Source organism: Dendropsophus ebraccatus, chromosome 2 (assembly GCF_027789765.1).
Source record: "Dendropsophus ebraccatus isolate aDenEbr1 chromosome 2, aDenEbr1.pat, whole genome shotgun sequence".
Taxonomy (NCBI): Eukaryota; Metazoa; Chordata; class Amphibia; order Anura; family Hylidae; genus Dendropsophus; species Dendropsophus ebraccatus.
This window is the reverse complement of record NC_091455.1, coordinates 197222111-197242306: the sequence shown is the minus strand read 5'-3', so window position 1 is coordinate 197242306 and position 20196 is coordinate 197222111. Positions and strand designations below refer to the sequence as shown.

The 20196-nt window shown below is 45.0% G+C and overlaps 1 protein-coding gene across 3 annotated transcripts; it reads left to right on the top strand.

Annotated features, from left to right (window-relative positions):
* Nucleotides 1–54: 54 nt before the first annotated feature.
* Nucleotides 55–19568, top strand: NSUN6 (NOP2/Sun RNA methyltransferase 6). Of its 3 annotated transcripts, none has more exons than XM_069960527.1 (12): nt 55–345; nt 4679–4778; nt 6663–6818; nt 9045–9121; nt 10012–10121; nt 10376–10529; nt 11737–11818; nt 12230–12349; nt 15686–15830; nt 16037–16188; nt 17571–17696; nt 18921–19568. In XM_069960527.1, exons 2-12 carry the CDS (start codon nt 4704–4706, stop codon nt 19116–19118), a joined length of 1395 nt encoding a protein of 464 aa, XP_069816628.1. In that variant the 5' UTR covers nt 55–345; nt 4679–4703; the 3' UTR covers nt 19119–19568. The 3 variants fall into 3 exon arrangements, with proteins under 3 accessions (XP_069816628.1, XP_069816626.1, XP_069816627.1); XM_069960525.1 differs by having other exon boundaries at nt 56–345; nt 9042–9121; XM_069960526.1 differs by lacking the exon at nt 55–345 and adding an exon at nt 371–409 and having other exon boundaries at nt 9042–9121.
* Nucleotides 19569–20196: the final 628 nt, after the last annotated feature.

Genomic DNA, 20196 nt, shown 5'->3' with positions numbered 1-20196 from the left:
AAGCTAATCATACAGAAACTGAACACTAGGGGGAAAACTGATAACCTGTAAAGCACTTCTTTTCTATACTGGTGAACGGGGTAATAGTGCACATTTCTGTCTGCTGGCTACGGGCTTAGCCTCCCGTTTATTGGCTAGGAGGATTGGTCTTCAGAAACATGGCCGCCGCAGGAATACTCTATGAGTTAAACTGAAGACACTGAATATTTATTGTTTATTTTTTGTTTTAATCACGTTGGCTATGAAGAGGCACATGTACTGTGTATGGTCAACTGAAATCCGGATAACAAGATTGGGAAGGTTTGCTATGAAGAATATTTGACCCTTGCTACTATCCGTACCCAGGTACTGCTAAAGAGGAGTGGCTAATGTAGATGCCTTTGGGTTGTCACTCAATTGACTGCTGTGTGTATGTATCCCTATAGTTCAGACTATACATTTATATGTTCTATAATGCTAGTCTGGGACCTGTAGTCCCACAGCAGATGTGTAGTGTCATTTTACTATATATTGCAGCTTTTAATGGGATTGCTCATATCTTTCACAATGTTATGAAATTGAGTTGGCACTCAGAAGTCTGGGAAAGTTGGGTTATTAACCTATGGGAGATGTAATTGACGAGAACCCAGCTGCAAAACCTTACCTGCTTTACTGTGATTTGTTGAGGTTTTGCAATAGGGTTATTGGCCAAGCTGTGTCACAGTTAAAGGGGTTATCCAGTGCTACAAAAACATGGCCACTTTCCCCCTCTCGTCTCCTGATTAGGTGGGGTTTGGAACTCTGTTCCATTGAAGTAAATGGAGCTTAATTGCAAACCGCACCTGAGCTGGAGACAAGAGAGGGGGAAAAGTGGCCATGTTTTTGTAGCGCAAGATAACCCCTTTAAGAGGGGTCATCCAGGATTAGAAAAACACAGCTGCTGTTTTCAAGAACAGCGCCACACATGTTTTTAGGCTGTGTGTGGTATTACAACTCGACTCCATTCACTTCAATGACACCGAGCTGAAATACCTCACACAACCTGAGGACAAGAGTGGCACTGTCCCTGTATTTCTAATCCTAGATATCCCCTTTAAAGGGTTTTACCACTTAAAGTATTTATTAAAGATGAGCTAATCTACTGTAGGAATAAAGCAAATTGCTTCATTCCTGTCTGTATTCTGTTTAACAGGCTGCGGGCTTTGAAGTCTGCTCCACACTGTGCCGCTCCTCCTCGGGTGCTGGGAAATTTCTTCCAGTTTCCCAGGACTGGATCCATCTTTTCCCAGCACCTGGGGAGGAGCAGCATGGAGCGGAGCAGACTTTAAAGGGGTTATCCAGCGCTACAAAAACATGGCCACTTTTCCCCCTCTCTTGTCTCCAGGTCAGGTGTGGTTTGCAATTAAAGGGGTTATCCAGCGCTACAAAAACATGGCCACTTTTCCCCCTACTGTTGTCTCCAGTTCAGGTGCAGTTTGCAATTAAGCTCCATTTACTTCAATGGAACGGAGTTTCAAAACCCCACCCAAACTTGAGACAACAGTAGGGGGAAAGTGGCCATGTTTTTGTAGCGCTGGATAACCCCTTGAAGCTCCATTTACTTCAATGGAACTCAGTTTGAAACCTCACCCAATCTGGAGACAAGAGAGTGGGGAAAGTGGCAATGTTTTTGTAGCGCTGGATAACCCCTTTAAAGCCCACAGCCTGATGTGCAGAATGCAGATATGGCTCTGTTCACTTACAGGACAATTCACCTCTGTTCTTGCCATTAGTGGGGGTCCTGGCAGTCGGACCCCCGGCCATCACACGTTATTATCTCCTTACTTATGGGTAGGTGACAAATGCTTTTAGTAGTAAAACCCCATATGAAACAGTTCTACATTTAAAGGGTTACTGTTATTAAAAAAAAAAAAAAAAAAAAACTTTTGGCACATCAAAAGTATTCATCAGTCAGGGTCTCAGTGCTTAGACCCCTGTGATCTGTAGATATAGCCAGGAGAAGTGTATGTCTGTGCCCTTCACTCCAGCACTTGATCCATCTCATAGACTAAGGCCCCGTTCCCACTGAGGAAAGGTAGCGGAATTCCGCGACGGAATTGTCCGCCGCGGAATGCCGTTAGCCTCCCGCTCATAATGGGAGTCTATGGGAGGCGCGCTTCTGCCCTGTCCGCGCTGAAGAATGAACATGTTCATTCTTCAGCGTGGACAGGGCAGCAGCGCGCGCCTCCCATAGACTCCTATTATGAGCGGGAGGCTAACGGCATTTCGCGGCGGACAATTCCGTCGCGGAATTCCGCTACCTTTCCTCAGTGGGAACGGGGCCTTAGGGTATGTTCCCACTATGGAACACGCGTGGAAATTTCAAGCTTAAGCCGCACAGCGGACTCCACTTAAAGTTCCGCCTGTCCCATTGATATTCTGAAGTTCAATCTGCCGTCTGCCAAAAGAATTGACAGTGTCAATTCTTTGGGCGGATAGCGGCTGAGCTTCAGAATATCATTGAGTCAATTGGACAGGCGGAACTTTAAGTGGAGTCCACTAGAAATTTTGCGCCTGTTCCTTAGTGGGAACATACCCTTATAATGGAGACCGATGGCAGCAACAAGCTGGGGATTGAAGCCCATAGCCTGTGCGCTTCTCCTGGCTGTATGTATCGATGCCTCATACATACATACATAGGTATTCCCCCTAAGACCATTGCTTTATAACAGAGACTATACTCTGTATATACATAACCTATAGGCCACTGCATGAAGGCCATATAGCTCCTTATTAAAGTCTGCTTTACATATGTTCAGAAATCTGGAGCCAATCCATATGGGAACACCCAATACAATGGGCTGGATGAGGTGCACCTGGTGTCGATTTTGGCACTCTAAAGGTTAACTCCTAATTAAAGGGGTACTCCAGCAAAAGTCTTTTTCTTTTAACTCAATTGGTTTCAGACAGTTGTATAGATTTGTAATTTACTTATACAGTGGTGCCTTGGATTATGAGCATAATTCGTTCCGGGACCGTGCTTGTAATCCAAATCTGCTCTTAAACCAAAGCAAATTTTCCCATAAGAAATCATAGAAGTGCAGACAATTAGTTCCACACCCCAAAAATAATGATTTATTTTTCTCAATTACATGTAAAACAGATGAAACAAAGATTAAGAAACAGCAGAATATGTGATATCATAAACTACTGTACAGTAATGGAGAGGATGGAAAACACAAGAGCTGAGAGAGACTGCAGGGAGCATGAAGGAAGGAGCAGGACAGATGTGGGCACATACATGCAGCGCTGTGTCCGGGGAGAGAGGGGTTACAGCTATGGAGAGATTACCCCCCACAGTCCTGTCCCCTGATGTAAGCCCCACCCAGAACATGGAGCTCTTAAACCAAAGCAATGCTCTTAAACCAAGTCACAATTTTGAAAAACTGTGAGCTCTTCAACCAAAACGCTCTTAAACCAAGTTACTTTTAAACCAAGGTACCACTGTATTTAAAAATCTCAAGTCTTCCCTTACTCATCAGTACAGTATGTCCTGCAGGAAATATTGTTTTTCTTTCAGTCTGAGGGCAGGTTCAGACTAAGGAATTTGCGCTGATAAAATCCGGCATATTCCGTTGCTCATACACACTCACGGCCGCGCACTTTTCAGCCGGCTCCATAGACCCCATTCTATGGGCCGGCCGATTCCGCTATCCGCCAAAAGAATTGACGTGTCAATTCTTTCGTCGGAATCCGCCCGTGCATAAAATGGTGTCTATGGCACGTACGGAGAGGTGCGTGGCCGTGAGCGTGTACAGGCAACGGAATCCGTCGGATTGTATCCGCACAAATTCCGTACAGTGCTCTCTGCTGCCATCTTTGGCGGAGACAGGAACTGTCCAGAGCAGGAGAGGTTTTCTATGGGAATTTGGTGCTGCTCTGGACAGAGTACACCACTTCCTGCAGGACATACAGCAGTTGATAAGTACCGGAAGACTTGAGATTTTTAAATAGAAGCAAATTACAAATCTGTATCACTTTCTTAAACCAGTTGAAAAAGATTTTTTGCTGGAGTAACCCTTTAAACGTGTCCAGATATTCGGACGTATGTGAATCTGTCCATGTGTGTGTGTGTTATTGCGTGGGTCAATAGGGGGGAAGTGCATGCAATGTTATGTCGTGCACACATAGCATTGTAGGTATATGGTATATGCCATCACCTATATATGATATCTCCCTGTGATCTTGCGGGTTTATTAGTACAGTGACCTTAGGCATGACTACTAATGATGAAGGTGGCCATTCATTGTTATGCTTGGACAGGTCGGATATGCCATTGTGGCTTATCCAGGGGTCCCATGCCAGACGCCCACCTCTATGATGAGTCCATATAAACACGAAGGGGGAGATTTATCAAACATGGTGTAAAGTGAAACTGGCTCAGTTGCCCCTAGCAACCAATCAGATTCCACCTTTCATTCCTCACAGACTCTTTGGAAAATGAAAGGTGGAATCTGATTGGTTGCTAGGGGCAACTGAGCCAGTTTCACTTTACACCATGTTTGATAAATCTCCCTTCATGTGTCTCCTTTAAACAAAAAGGCAGCTTATGCGTTTGTCCTAACAATTTCCGTCCCCATTGAGTATGTGCGGTGGGTCCTTTGTTGTTAGGCGCTGCGTGACTGATGGTCGCCGTCTCTCTTCTTCCTTTGGCTTTCAGAAGTTAATTGCTTCTCCGGCGTGAAATGTCATTCTTCCCGAAGATACGTCTGAGAAAGGAAGTGGAGGATTATCTGCGTCATGTGTACCACAACAACGAGGTGCGTGAAAAATTACAGTATAATGTGTTTCAGATAATTAAAGGGGCAGTCCGGCCCTAAGCATTGATGATATTGTCATAGGCATAACTGTTCTATGAGCTGTGTTTGTCCGAGACTGAAGAAAAAAACGGACCCCTTACAGCATAGCATCATAATAATATTGTGTGGGTGTCTACTACTATATACCATCCTCTACTACACTGGTGTCAAACTCACGGCCCTCCAGCTGTTGCAAAACTACAATTCCCATCATGCCTGGACAGCCAAAGGCTGTCCAGGCATGATGGGAATTGTAGTTTTGCAACAGCTGGAGGGCTACGAGTTTGACACACCTGAACTAGAACATACATCTACCACGCAGCTCCCGCAGCCGGGATCGGAGATAGTACAGGACTCAGCTATGCTCTGGAGTCTGAGCATGTGCACTGCAGGGGACAAGGGACCCCTGTTCTGGTGATCACACCCCACCAAACCACTAACCTCTGGATAGATGGTAACTTTGAATCTTAGGATAATTTATTTAAAGGGGTATTCCTATCTTAAGACGTTATATAACTAGCTGATCATGGGGGTCGCGCACATTACGGTCTCATTGTGTTTGTATCCATGGAATACCAAAATTCCAGATTAAAGAGGTAGTTGACCCCCCAAAAAATTCTTTCAAATCAACTGGTGCCAGAGATTTATTTATCAGCTGCTGTATGTCCTGCAGGAAGTGGTGTATTCTTTCCAGTCTGGAGAGCAAGAGAGGTTTTCTATGGGGATTTGCTGCTGCTCTGGACATTTCCTGACATGGACAGAGGTGGCAGCAGAGAGCACTGTGTCAGACTGGAGAGAATACACAACTTCTTGCAGGACATACAGCAGCTGATAAGTACTGGAGGACTTGAGATTTTTAATAGAAGTAAATTACAAATCTGTACCACTTTTTAGGCACCAGTTGATTTGAAAGAATTTTTTTTTTTGGGTGAACAGTGGACCTCATCCAAGATCTGGAAAGGACAGTCGTGACAGGTACACTTTAAAGGGGTTAGTTGGGTAACAAAAACAATATTCTAAAGGATCCCCCTTCCCAATGCCACCTTATATCTAATATACATGTATAACCTATCTTGCACGCTTTCCCTGTTTTTTCCCCTCATAATAACCCACTCCGGACATCTAAAATCATCGTCTCTGTGTCCTCTCTGACAACACACTGTTCCCTCTTCCCCCCTCCCTTTGTAGACACAGGACATATGATCTCCTCTCGGGGAGGTTGGGTTACCTGTCTATTGACTTATAGCCCTATTTCACGGAACGATTATCGTTCTTAGACTTGCTCCAACGACCGCTCGTTAACGAGCACTTAACGATTTTTTTAAGCGAACGATAACACATAATACGTGTGAGACCGTGAACGTAGTGTAACGATTTTTTTGCGGTCGTTACATCGTTACATGGTTGTTTAAAACGTGGGGAAATGTAGGTAGACATTTTCAAGAACTGAAAGATTTTTTATTCAACGAAAAGATTAGCAAATTATTGTTGAAAGACCAACGATTTTTTTTCGACATGTTGAAAAAAAATAGTGAACGACTCAACGACGATTTCGCTATTTCGTCGTTAACGAGCGGTCGTTTGAACGATTTTATGAACGATAATCGTTCAAAAAAGTTCCGTGGAATAGGGCCTTTAGTAACTCGGCCCTCCAGGAGACATCACCTGCACATGATCACAGCTAGTGAAAGTGCTCCTTCCATAGACTTACATGTGTCCCTGAGCCGAGGTTTCTGTAATATGAAAAGTTATAGTTGTAGGACTCCGTACACCAGCTGTGTCTCTATAAGAAGAAGCCCTATCTTCCAGGAGTTACTGATTCTTGTATTGTTTGGCGTCTTACAGCTCGTGGCCGCATTGGGCGTAGATGAAGCAGAGAGCAGGTTCGTTCGCCTGCAGAATCATCTGTCCCATCCACCATGTTTTACCACCGTCCGTGTAAACACAAGACTGACCTCCATAGAAAAGGCGAAGCAGCTTCTTAAAGAAGAAATACACAAGGTTAGTCATTTATGCCTCCTAGTCTTCTCCCAGTATTGGACTATTTCCACAGATTCCATTCTCTCTTTATATTGGAAACCTATGGCCGCCAGAAGTGTTACTTACTAAGATGTTTATATGACATTTTTTTCTTTGAGTCGGTGTGAACAGACCTCCAGCAGCTCTAAATATGGGGAACTGCCAAAAAATCTTATAGTCTGTGTCTAGGGTTAGGGTTGTGTGAACACAGCCTTAGCGATGGCATTTATTGGCTGTAAAGGACCAAAATACTATTATTTAAAGGGGTACTCCGACATCAGGAAAAAAAATAAACCTGCTGCAGAAGCATATAGCACTGCTTACTTGTCTACCCCAGTTATGAAACCACCGAAATTCCATTTGTTTTGAGGCTGTTACTTGTGTATTTTGCGGTTGTACTTTCTGGTGGAGTAGTTACTCAGTACTACAAGTCCCAGAATGCATCAGTGCATCAAGGACATTGCAGCACCTGCCCGTCATTCAACATTAGGCTGCGTTCACACACAAGTCTCATCGCAGTACCGCAGCGTATTCACAGAAATAATACAGTACAGCGATGAAGTGATGCAATGCGTGAGCACAGCCTGAGGCCACGTTCACACTACGTATTTTTACAATAAACAGCGGCCGATGTTTATACAGCGTCTGAACATGGCCCAAGGCAGCATAGTGTCCTTACTCCTTGATTTCCCCAAGGCTGTGTTCGCAGATGATGTTTTTGTTTCGTGTTTTCCCACTATCTTGTCGCTAATTGCTCAGTTGCGGTAACAGGTAAGATAGCGCCATTTTGCAGCATTTAGGTAAAAATTGCAGCAAAAATGGAGCAATTTTACCACAGTTGTTCAATTCACGGGGAAATGGGTGAAAAAGTGTGGTGAAACTGCCATAGGGAGTGTGAGGAGTAATAACATCAGGCTGCCTATTACATAGCCTGATGACTGTGTGTAAGCGAGCGCTGATCTCCAAACTTTTTACACAGGGGGCCAGTTCGCTGTCCCTAAGACCAGTGGAGGGCTGAACTATATGCTGCTGCTATATGTGGTCCGCAGGGAGCTGTTGCAGCTGGAGGATGGTGCTAACGGCAGCCATGCCGAGACTCTGTCTCTGCCCATGAGGAGGAGGTGGAATGGAGGATCATACTGCTCATCTGTCTCTGGTCCGGGGCAGGAGCATTGGGGGTGGCTAAGGATGGTGGAGTTGTAGTTCTACCACAACCACACAGGATCATGCTGAGAATTGTTGTTCTACCAAAGCCACACAGGAGCATACTGGGAGCTATAGTTCTACCACAGCCGCACAGGATTATGCTGGAAGTTGTAGTTCTAGCAAATCCACACAGGATCATGCTGGGAGTTGATGTTCTACCACAACCACACATGAGCAGTAACACACACTCTCCATTCGCACACACACACACACACACACTCCACTAACACACACACACTCCACTAACACACAGACATGCACACAGGGCCGGATAAATGGCCTCAGGGGGCCGCATGTGGCCCGCGGGTCATAGTTTGGGGACCTGTGTCCTAGATCGTTTACTCCATCTGATCCCAGCAAATAAAAGAATGCCATTTCTGGGTTAGATCCCCCAGGCCTGGTGTATACAGAGCAGCTGGCACAGTATGTTGGGGGCTGTGTGCGTCTCTATACGGGGCGGCGTGTGTTATAACATTAGTCTTTTACGTCCCAGCGTCAATTAAGAGATGACTGGAAAGTGCAAAGAATTAATCTGCTTTCCAGCTATAAGCCGCATTGTCCCGCTCACCGGCCCTGCAGAATGACATTTAATTTGCCAGCTTTTTATTTGTCTCTTTTCTAGGTCGAACATAAGGGCTAAAGCACTCAGAATCCCCGAGCAATGGGAGCAACGTCCATCTAGTGTCTATAGTCAGAGCTGTGCGGGGGGCAGGGGGAAGGATACAGGGCAACTTATACAGAGCTGCCATATATAATTATAGTGTATAAGACATAGTATGTTATATCCATGGAGCGCCTACTGCTGTCTGCCAGGTCCATAGTCAGATATTATCCTATGCATGCCAATGACACATTCTATCTATCTATCTATCTATCTATCTATCTATCTATCTATCTATCTATCTATCTATCTCCTATCTATCTATCTATCTATTTCCTATCTATCTCAGTATTCCCTTCCCATTCCCTGATACAGATATTTGTCTTCCTACTCTCCAGCAGTTCCCCGGCGTCATCATCCCTGTCCATCCTCATCCTCAGCTTAGCGACCTCTTACTAATTCCCGTCATTGGGCCAAGGTTAGTGCGATGTGTTATGTGTGATCAGCGTCTGTACATGTTATTTCTCCTCTTCATTACATTACATTACAGTTCAGTCTTGTTATTAAACATTTGACCGGTGGCAACATTTCTGGCTGTATGCGAGTTCACTGAGGATAGTAAACAACATAAAATATTATACGATTTAAGGGCTATGGATATCTTTGCAATGATTTTTTTTTATGTTTTCCAGGCCTTTACCAAGGGGCGATCAGTGGGGTGGGGACACCCTGACCATTCAGCTATTTCTACAGTGCAGCAACCCCATTACACAGCATAGTGGCCAGGCCTGGGTAGTGCAGCTCAGCTTCCATTCATTTAAACAAGGGCTGAGCTGGGGCAACCAGTACACTGTGGGCAGAGACAATGACTGTGCAGTGTCGGGGCTGTGCCAACCAGCTGATCAGATCAGAAATTGATGGCCATTGATCATATTAGAAAAAAAAAACTGTTTAATTTTGCCTTCAAGAAACACAACAAGAAATAAGTCGGCAATTTAAAAAATAAAAATAAAAAAATCAGTGCAAAGTAATCACAATAGCTTGAAAAAAAATCCTTAAAGTGACTTTTAATAGAATGCTGCCCTTATTAAAAAAAAAAAAAGATGAGCATAACTCAAGCATGCTCGAGTCCGATCATTCGGCATTTGATTAACGGTGGCAGAGCTTATATAACACATTGTAGAACCTGTGCCAGCAAAGGTAAGCAACAATTTTAGTAAAGACCTCTAGAGAAAATGTTATTCTATCCGTAATACACACAAAACATACAAAAACAATTAAAAATTTCCTCAAAAAAAATCCTCAAGGAGATCCATTACCCCTGAGACTTCTGCGTAACCAGTTTTCCTGCCTTGATTTCTACTACAGGAGAGCTCTGACGCAACATCCAGTACAAGTGATTGTCGGAGCGCAGTGTGGCAATGCCGTCCTCCGTGGGGCCCACGTTTACTCCGCCGGAATCCTCTCTGCTTCTAAATGTAAGATCAATGAGGGGATCTAATACAATGCTCAGGAGCCCAAGTGTTGCAGGGTCCACTACTAGCAGGCAAGGCTGAAGCTTGTATGTCGCATCTACCCTGGATATGTTTGCCCTTGTTATCCTCTATTCTGTGGATATAGGAACTGCCCCTTTAATTTTTTATTCACATACATATCAAAAAACCAGGTTAAGAAAATCCTATAACTTTATCCCATGTGATGTCATTAAATGTTCTTCTCATGTTAACCGCAGGGATGAAGGTGGGCGACAAGGTCTCTGTTTACTCAGATATCGAAGGACAGTGTAAGCGGGGGGCCATAGAGTTTGATGGAACCAAAGTTTTCATCGGGAACGGGATTGCAGAACTGAGTCGCTCGGAAATCTTCTGTTCAAACATCCCGATAAAGTAAGTGATAGTATCCGTCTCAATGACCGCTTAACCACTGCAGAGCATTATTCCTTATACATGCCTGTCCTGTAATGTAGACTAACTTGTAATGTGTCTATTTTCCATGATCTACACCTACCAGTATAAGTGACGTCCGCATGTATGTAAATATAACTCGGCAAACAAATAGGATTTGTATTTTGAATAGTTGTGCCCTGCAGGCAGTGTATGTATTTTTTTTTAAGGTGATGTCACCTCGTCTATATTTTCTCACACTTGCATGCTTGTAAATGCCCAGCCCTGCAGACCTTATTGTAAGACAAGTCAGTTTGCTCACAAATTGCTTTTTTACTAATACATATAAAGGGAAACTTATAAACTTTTCTATATCAACCAATCCGCTTGTGTGGTGATTTGGGGAGGGCACACTGCCCTCTGTTGCTGTCATGATGTGGGGAGAACATACTTCCCCCTGCTGGTGTGATGATTTGGGGAGGACACACTGTCCGTTGCTGATGTGATTATGTGGGGGAGGACACAATGCTCCCTGCTGGTGTGATGATGGGGGAATGACACTCTGCCCCCTGCTGGTGTGATGATGAGGGAAGGACACAGTGCACCCTGCTGGTGTGATAATGTGGGAAGGAGACACTGTACCCTGCTGGTGTCATGATGGGGGAGTAACACTCTGCCCCTCTGCTGGTGTGATGATGTGGGGAAGACACACTGTCCTCTGCTGTTATTATGATTTGGGAAGGAAACACTGCCCTCTGCTGGTGTGATAATGTTTCCTGATGGTCCGATGGTGTGAGAAGGACACACTGCCCCCTGCTGGTGTGATGCTGTAGGAAGGACACACTGCTTCCTGGTAGTGTGATGATGATGACGGGGTGCATTGTATACAGGCGGCCACTCATAGTAGTGATACGAGGGACACTGACAGCTCAGTGATATGTATCGGGCATCCTGCAGCCGCATGCCTCTTATGGCTTCCAACTGCAGGTTAAGGCTCCCCCAACACACAAGGGTCTCCCAGGAATGTCTCCTCCAGATTATAACACTTCCTTGGTCTGACCGAGCCCCACATTATCTAAGCGAGTAACCTTTATTCCAACACCTCACTATTGCTTATATTGGATAGTACCATAGATTCATGGAGCGTTTGTTAAAGAGATGGCAGCCATAGGTTACTGTTACTCATTTTACCTCTTGTTCTCTTTTATAGGGGAAAAGGCATCAGAATGACAGAACCCGTGTACTTAAGCCCGTCCTTTGATAACGTCCTTCCTGAATACATCTTCTTGCAGGTAATGTTTACGTATGTTTCAATGTTATATTAGACCTAGTTTTCTCACTTAAGACACATATAGCATATCCAAAGGTTATGCCATAAATGTCTTGATAGGTCAGAACCTAAGTTATCGGGAGAACAGAATCAGGCCTGGTTTAAAGAATGATGGTCAATGGTCAGGGAGCCAGTCTGCATATGTGCATGCCCCAGCTGCTGTTCGGTGCCTAAATAGGTGTTCCCTATATAAAGACACAAAATGTATGATTTCATGGTGACACTAGTGCTGGGTCATCAATCCAAGCCAATGAAAAGTCTGCTTACTGCTGCCCCCTCTCACAGCTGTCTAATAAAGGGCGAGAGACTGCAGCTGCATCTCCCTCCTCCTTCTCTACTATTCATTATTTTACTCTTATAAATTTATTCCTAGAATTTACCATCTGCCGTCGTTGGTCACGTTTTAAATCCTCAGCCTGGTGAACGGGTGTTGGATATGTGTGCCGCTCCTGGAGGAAAGACCACTCACATTGCCACTCTCATGAATGACCAGGTAATCTAAAATCTGGCTAATATTTTTTAAACAGAATAGATCAGCCGATGATTAAATTGATATTGTCACCCCAGTTTTCCTGTATAGTGTTATCAGTTACAGCCAGTGTCACTTAACCGGGGCTCAGCATCCATTGAGCCCCCTCTTCCTGCCTAGGTCCAGTGCTATTATCCACGCTCCCCCTGTGATTAGGCAGAAAGAAGGGGTTCAACGGATGCTAAGCCCCACCTTAGTGACACTGTCTGTAACTCATGGTGCTAGTAACAGCACACAGAAAAGCAGGGGTGACAGTATCACTTTAAAACTTTCAGACACCTTCAAAGGGCAACTTTTTAAATTCTTGCTTTAAAAAAAAATTTGAAAATTTTTACAACATAGGTCTTTATTAAATGTTTTGCTTACTGTTGCTTCTGTAGTTTGTGAGCTTCATTTCTCTTTCTCTACTTGTACAACAGCCTGTAGCTTTAGCTTTTGGTGTCCAGGCATGATGGGAATTGCAGTTTTGCAACATTTGGGGGGGGGGACACGCAGGTTTAATACCTGTGTCCTATATGATTGTTTCATGCAGACCGCATTGTATGTGAGCTGTCCTCCAAGGATCCTCACCTCCCTTCCACTATTTGAGTTGGTGTGTAACTCCAATTTCCCTTTCCTCTAACACTGATAGAACAAAAAGTTCTTTGAGTAGCAGCTAAATGATAGGGAATTTTTAATGAAGACCTCTCAGAAAATGTCTTCATTTAGGAAAGAAATCAACACCAGTCACCACAAGGGTGTCCACAACCCGTGTCTTCTCTATATTTCTGAAAGAAGTTCTTTCTGAAGAATTTCTGAAAGAACACTTTCAGCCTGCCATTCCTACAGGTCCGGTTAGGATTTCCGTTTTTTTATGGCAACTTATTTGTGTGTCTTTAGTATTAGCAATATAAACCTTGTGGAGCCCACAGTGACAGTCTCCTCTGAGGATGCCCTGGTAATTTATTCCCTTTTTTACATACAGTGACTAAACCCGAGTGAGTGTTCCCATACTAATGCCGTCATTTGTCTAAACATACCTCCGTTTCAGCGTGATCCCTGCGGTTTGGTAAAGCTGCGCAATAAATAATTAGCTACGTTTATTTGTGGTGATTATATCCTTATGAAAAACGGCAATTAACATTTTACTGGATGGCACAGCGTGGAGTTATTGTTTGGCGGTATTAATTTCATCCATGTTGTGTCTCCTCTGCTCGGCCTGTAATGCGGTAAATGCTCACTATGCAGGGTCTGTGGGGACGCTGTTAACCATTTGCAGACATAATCTGATTTTAGTAATTCTTACAGCATATTTAGCACTATAATAAATACTCAATGTGTTGTTTTTTTTTTTGTTTGTTTTTTTGTGTTTTTTTTTTGCGGGGGGAGTAAGCATATTCCTTAGATTCCAGTAGCCTTTAGTTTCCTCTTATTTCCTATGTTCTCTCTACATGTTCAGAAATGTTTTTAGTCTCCATTAGATCAAATATAAGATAGGGAGGAGGGGGATGCAGCTTCAGTGATTGTGTGTCAGAATGCTGTAGAAGGGAGGAGGGGGATGCAGCTTCAGTCACTGTGTGTCAGTATGCTGTAGGAGGGAGGAGGGGGATGTACCGTATTTTTCGGACTATAAGGCGCACCGGACTATAAGGCGCACCTCCAATTTTAGCCTGCTAAGCCATCTAGGTTCATATATAAGGCGCACCGGACTATAAGGCGCACCGCATTATAGTGTATAAGTTTGGCGGAGGAAGCACGGAGGAAGCTGGAAGCCTCTCTCCCCTTTGCCCGGTCAAAGCAACATGGCGCCGGAGTCCCTGTGGCTCCCCCTCCCTCCTGCTCATATGCCGGCCGCGGAGCGGTGTGGCAGACTGCTCCATCACACACAGCATCAGCGGGGACACACAGGGAGCCCATGGCAACCCATACTCTTCCCTCATCTGACAGAGGTAACAATCGGAACAGCCTCCCTGCAAATACCGGCTTCCCCGGACCCTTGCCGGGCTTAGCCGCAGAGCCGCAGCATCAGTTCCCCTCTGCCTCCACTCGGGCTCCCCCTCCCATTCGGAATGCAGACAGCTCCTCAGCACAGCAGCGCTCAGGCCCTCTTCTGCATCCATTTCTGCCTGCCTCCGCTCCTGTTAAGTCCTTGCCTGTAGAGGATCCCTTTGACAATCTGTGCATCCCTGACACTCAGCTTACTACTGCTGGAGAGAGCGGGACACCTTGAGAGCGGGACAGCAGGACAGGCCTGCGGAGCCATGGGCCGGGAGTCCAGGTGAGGGAGCGCTGCGCTGTTCTGTGTGGCGGCGAGATGTGAGCTCGGCAGCCTATCTGCGCCATGGAGGCCGGATCTATCCCGGTCCATATATAAGGCGCACTGGACTATAAGGCGCACTTACAATTTCTTAGAAAATCATAGTATTTTAAGTGCGCCTTATAGTCCGAAAAATACGGTAGCTTCAGTTACTGTGTGTCAGTATGCTGTAAAAAGGGGGAGGAGAGGGATGCAGTTAAGCCACGGTGTGTGTCAACATGCTGTGAGAGGGAGGAGGGGGGTGCAGCTTCATATACAGTGTGTGTCAGCATCCTATGATAGGGAGTACTGGGATGCAGCTTTAGTTACTGCGTGTGTCCACATGCTGTGAGAGGGGGTGCAGCCTCAGTTACTGTATGTGTCAGCAACTTTTGAGAGAGAGGAGGGGATGCAGTTTCAGTAACTGTATGTGTCAGTAAGCTGTGAGAGGGAGGAGGGGGTTGCAGTCACTGTGTGTCAGCATGCTGTGAGAGGGAGGGAGAAGCATTAGTCACTGTGTCTGTAACCATACTGTAAGAGGGAGGAGAGGGCAATAGAGAGAAATCAGATTGACTAAAGCAGGGATGGGGAACCTTTGGCCCTCCAGCTGTTGTAAAACTACAATTTTTATCATGCCTAGACAGCCAAAGCCTTGGCTTTGGATGTCCAGGCAGGATGGGAGTTGTAGTGTAGCAACAGCTAGAGGACAAAGGGTTTCCCATCCTAGGACTAAAAGCTCCTATAAATATAAGAAAAGAGTTGGTCCAGCTGGAGGCCCTTCCGACTCTTCCCCCAAAAGAGGATCAGGCATGTTGGATGTCAGTTGCATGTTTTTCTTTTGAAGAGGTGTCTGGCAGCGGCTTAGGTGCATACACATGGGAGAGAGGTATAGAAACAAGGAGATGGGAAAACCCTTACCAGCCGCTTAATTACTGATTATAATAGAGAACCGCGTATTATAAGATCCTACATGTAAGAATACAACATGTAATAATGACTGTACAGATGACGGCTCTGCTCCATAGGGAGAAGTCATTGCAATGGACAAGATAGCCAACAAAGTGGAGAAGATAAAGCAAAACGCATCTATGCTACAGCTCAATAGCATCCAGGCGTATTGCTATAATAGTACTAAGGCCGCGGCGCACGATGGAGGTGACAGTAGTCAAGGTGAGATGGGATTTTTCTCTTTGGCTAATATAACATTATGTGGTGTCCATCTGGACATGTTGGGTCCTCCAGAATGAGAGACACTCTTTGTAGTCACTCTTTTTTGTGCCCAATAGATGAGGTTGTTGTGCCCCCCCCCCCCAGAGTTACCTATCTGTTCCTTGTACCTGATGTATTGTCTCCTGTGACTTGCTCTCACCTTCCAGGTAGCGGTCCTCCATTCCCACCAGAATCCTTTGATCGTGTACTTCTAGACGCCCCGTGTAGTGGAATGGGACAGAGACCTAACATGGCCTGTGCTTTATCCCTGAAGGAATTAACCTCTTATCAGCCGCTGCAACGTAAACTCTTCAGCACCGTGAGTCTCCATGTTTTTGATCTCCGTGAGTCGCGTCTATGTCTGCTGCCGCCGTCTCGTATGTTCCTGGCAGGTCACATGTCTTGTCTGAGAACGCTTATAATGAGCCAGTTCCCTGATATCATTACATTAATATGTGTACCCCAACAATATGTCATCTGATCATCAAGAAATTCTAAAAGCAGCTGAGAAGTTGTCGCCCATTGCACTTGGAAAATATGTTATCTTGTTAAAGTGTCAGTCATTTTATTTTTATTGCAGAAATCAATAGTACAGACGATTTTAAGAAACTTTGTAATTGGGTTTATTAGGCAAATCTGCCATTATCTGCATTCAAAAAACTTTCCCCAGGTTCCCCCTCCCCCCTTTCTCTCATTCACTGCTCATTATAAGGAAATCTCGACTCGTTACATCAGTCAAGTCCTGTGTAACCTATGGAAGGGGGAGGGGGAGGAGGGAGATTAGTCACCAGCAGAGAGCAGAGAACAAATGATTACACAGTGGCATCTGTATGAAAGCCTGTATTCAGAGATCAGAGAGGTCAATGCTGACTTCAGAGGAGATAGCCCAGTGATGTAGCTGTAAATTAACTCTTTGTTGTCCTGTTTTGATGCCTCATCTCCCTCCACCCCTCCCCTCTCCATAAAAAACAATGAAGAAGGGGGGAGAGCTTCAAACTGCTTTTTCATGATAAAAATGCATTTTTCGGCTAATAAACCCAAATACAGAGTTCATTAAAATCGCCTGTACTATTGATTTCTGCAAAAAAATGTAAACGACAGTGACACGTTAAGATTTTTTTTTCTTGCATCAGAAAGGTGGAGATTTCATCCCTTGTATTGGAGGGGGAAGATGCCATCCCTTGTATTGGAGGGGGAAGATGCCATCCCTTGTATTGGAGGGGGAAGATGCCATCCCTTATATTTGGGGGGGGGGGGGGGTCATCCTTTGTATTGGGGGGGATATCTTCCCTTGTATTGAAGAACGGAAGATGTCATCCCTTGCATTGGAGAGCGGAAGATGTCATCTCTTGTATTGGAACAGGGAAGATTTCATACCTGGCATTAGCAAATGGGGGGAAGGGGGAGATGTCATTCCCTGCTTTGGAGGGGGGAACATGTTGCCCCTTGCATTGAAGGTAGGGGGAGGGGGTAGTCATCTCTAACTAAAATATATAACTAAAATGTAGTAATACATAGTTTTCAGTTGAATGAAGATCCATCCACGTAATAAATGGAGAGCCTGCAGTGTCTAGGTAACCGCATTGGCTCATAGTTGGGCGTCCCAAGCAGCTGACAAGAAATTTTACTAAATATAAATGAAGGAATAAAACAGAATATGCGATGTCGCTTCCATTATTATTACAATTTATTTCTTTTCAGGCGGTGTCGTTATTAAAACCCGGCGGCACGCTGGTTTACAGCACATGTACTATAACCTTATCGGAGAATGAAGAACAAGTGGCCTGGGCCCTGAGGACGTTTCCCTGCCTCCAGCTTCAGGCTCAGGTAACAAAATATACGGGAAACCCACTGGATCCGACAGACCCCACTGACCCCCCCCCATTAGACCAAACATAGTCACAAGTAGGTTATATTCAGTCCATTGCTAACACACAAAGCGGTATACTGTAATCCCTAAGACCCCTAACATATGGATCAGTATGAATAGCATTACTGCTGTATTGCTTTCATCCGTGGCACCTGCACATTTATATCATTTGTTTTGGATGTGTTGTTATGTTTTTTTTTTTTACATTTGGGCCTTTGAGACCAATGCAAATACAGTGAAATATACACATACCTCCATGCCAGTATGCTGATGTACATGTTGAAAGCATGGTCCAAACTTGTAGAGTCGTAATCCTGTGATCGTCTAAGCCCCACCCTCTTGTCAGCCCAACCTCCTCTGCTGTCAGGTTCCCCTCCTGCTGTCAACCCCACCTGCTTTGCTGTCAGTCTCTTCTCCATCTGCTCAGCTGTTCGCCTCACCCTCCTGCTGACAGCCCAAGGCTCTCTGCTGTTAGCCCGCCCCTTCCTGCTGTCAGCCCGCCCCTCTCTGCTGTCTGCCCACCTCTAGTGTTAGACCCACCCTCATTGAAGTCAGCCCCACCTCCTGCTGTTTACCCCAACCGCTCTGCTGTCAGCCCTACACCCTATGCTGTCTGCCTCACTTGCTCTGTTTTTAGCTCCACCCTCCTGCTGCCAGCTCCACGCCCTCTGCTTTCAGCCCTACCTTTTATGCTGCCTTCCCCACCCTCTCTGAAGTCAGCCCGCCTCCTGCTGTCAGCCCTCCCCCTCTGCTTTTAGCCTTTTTTCTGCTTTCAGCCTCAGCCCCTCTGTTGTCAACCCTTCTTGTCAGCCCCACCCCCTCTGCTGTCAGCCCCACCCCCTCTGCTGTCAGCCCCACCCCCTCTGCTGTCAGCCCCACCCCCTCTGCTGTCAGCCCCACCTCCTCTGTTGTCAGCCCCACCGCCTCTGTTGTCAACCCTTGTCAGCCCCACCCCCTCTGATGTCATCTCCACCTCCTCTGTTGCCAGCCCCACCCCCTCTGTTGTCAACCCTTCTTGTCTGCCCCTCCTCCTCTGTTGCCAGCCCCACCCCCTTTGCTGTCAGCCCTACCCCATTTGCAGCAGTTTTCCATAACTTTTGGCAACATTTGTTAGACCTAGGATAGGCCTAGGGTAGGCTCCAATATGGGTCTTCAACAAAGCCTATGACAATCTAATGCAGGACCCTCACATTGGAGGAGAAGGAATGATGGGTGCCGGATTGTCCCCCGATGAGCTGAAGCTCCTGCAGAGGTTTGACCCTTCCCTCGCTGTTCTATGTGACCACAATGATGGCGACCACGACGATAAGGACCGGACTCCTCATGCAAACACGGACACCATTGGATTCTTCATCGCAAAATTCGTGAAAAACAGTTGATCCGTCTTTTAACGTTTGTTCCTGTGACTGTACGGCGTGCGGGTGAAGCCGTGCATCCTTCAGGTGGTGGAGCCGTCGCCATCTCACTGTTACCACGACAACTAATGAAGGTCCCTGTTGCCATAGAAGCAGACAGTCTGCCAGCTGTTCATTTTGCAATCAGCTACTTCGGCGTCCGCAGGTTAAAGGAATTACTGGGGGGCTTCATAGGGGCCGCGGCTAGTTCTCTGCACATCAATACAATACATCCAGGGGATTTGTCAAGGACAAAGCAAAATTCGGTTTTTAACATAAACAAACACTGTTTACATGGCGGCCGAGGTCCTGACCGCTAATGGAATAAAACCTTGTTATAATAAGCTTGGCTTATACTTTTATAAGGGGTTTTATGTCAATAATGTTCTAAAATGACTAAAAATTAAATTAATAAAATTTTTAAAAAAATTGTTACTTGCTTCCTATTTATTGTGCAGAAAAATAATGATGCAAATCTGAACAATAAGAGGTATCGCTATGTTCAAAAATGTTGCAAATGTTAAAATATAAAGTTTTATAGATTAAAGGGTTTTTCCAGAATTAGAAAAATGTGGCCTCTTTATTCCAGAAACAGCACCACCCTTGTCCTCAGTTTCGATGTGGTAGTGCAGCTCAATTCCATTGGAGTGAGTTGTAATACCACAAACAACCTGAAGATAGAGGTGGAGCTGCTTTTGGAAGATGGCAACTATGTTTTTCAAATTTATTTAATTTTTCATATATATATATATATTTTACTTCACTGTTTTTTTTTATGTTTTTTTTGCAATATATCATAAGCCTATGGCTGTATCCATGTTTTCCAGGCAGTCCTAGGGCTTCATCCAATTTCTCCCACCACCTATAGTCAAATGCCGTAAATTACTGTTACTGTATATTTTCCTCATCTCTAGTTCTATTAAAAGTACATCTTGTCCAACAAAAAAACAAATTCTGTCAATGGAAAAATAAAAAGTTATTGCTCTTAGGAAGGGAATTATAAAAATTCATTCTCGGCACTCACCATCATGCTTCATAAATTTTTATTGTAGAAAAAAGTCCA

What these genes read in the sequence shown, in the direction of transcription:
- NSUN6 (XM_069960525.1), top strand. Translation starts at nt 4,704, where the DNA reads ATGTCATTCTTCCCGAAGATACGTCTGAGAAAGGAAGTGGAGGATTAT. An exon ending in ATGTGTACCACAACAACGAG is followed by an intron (nt 4,779 to 6,662) that starts GTGCGTGAAAAA and finishes GGCGTCTTACAG; the next exon opens with CTCGTGGCCGCATTGGGCGT. An exon ending in CTGAATACATCTTCTTGCAG is followed by an intron (nt 11,819 to 12,229) that starts GTAATGTTTACG and finishes ATTTATTCCTAG; the next exon opens with AATTTACCATCTGCCGTCGT.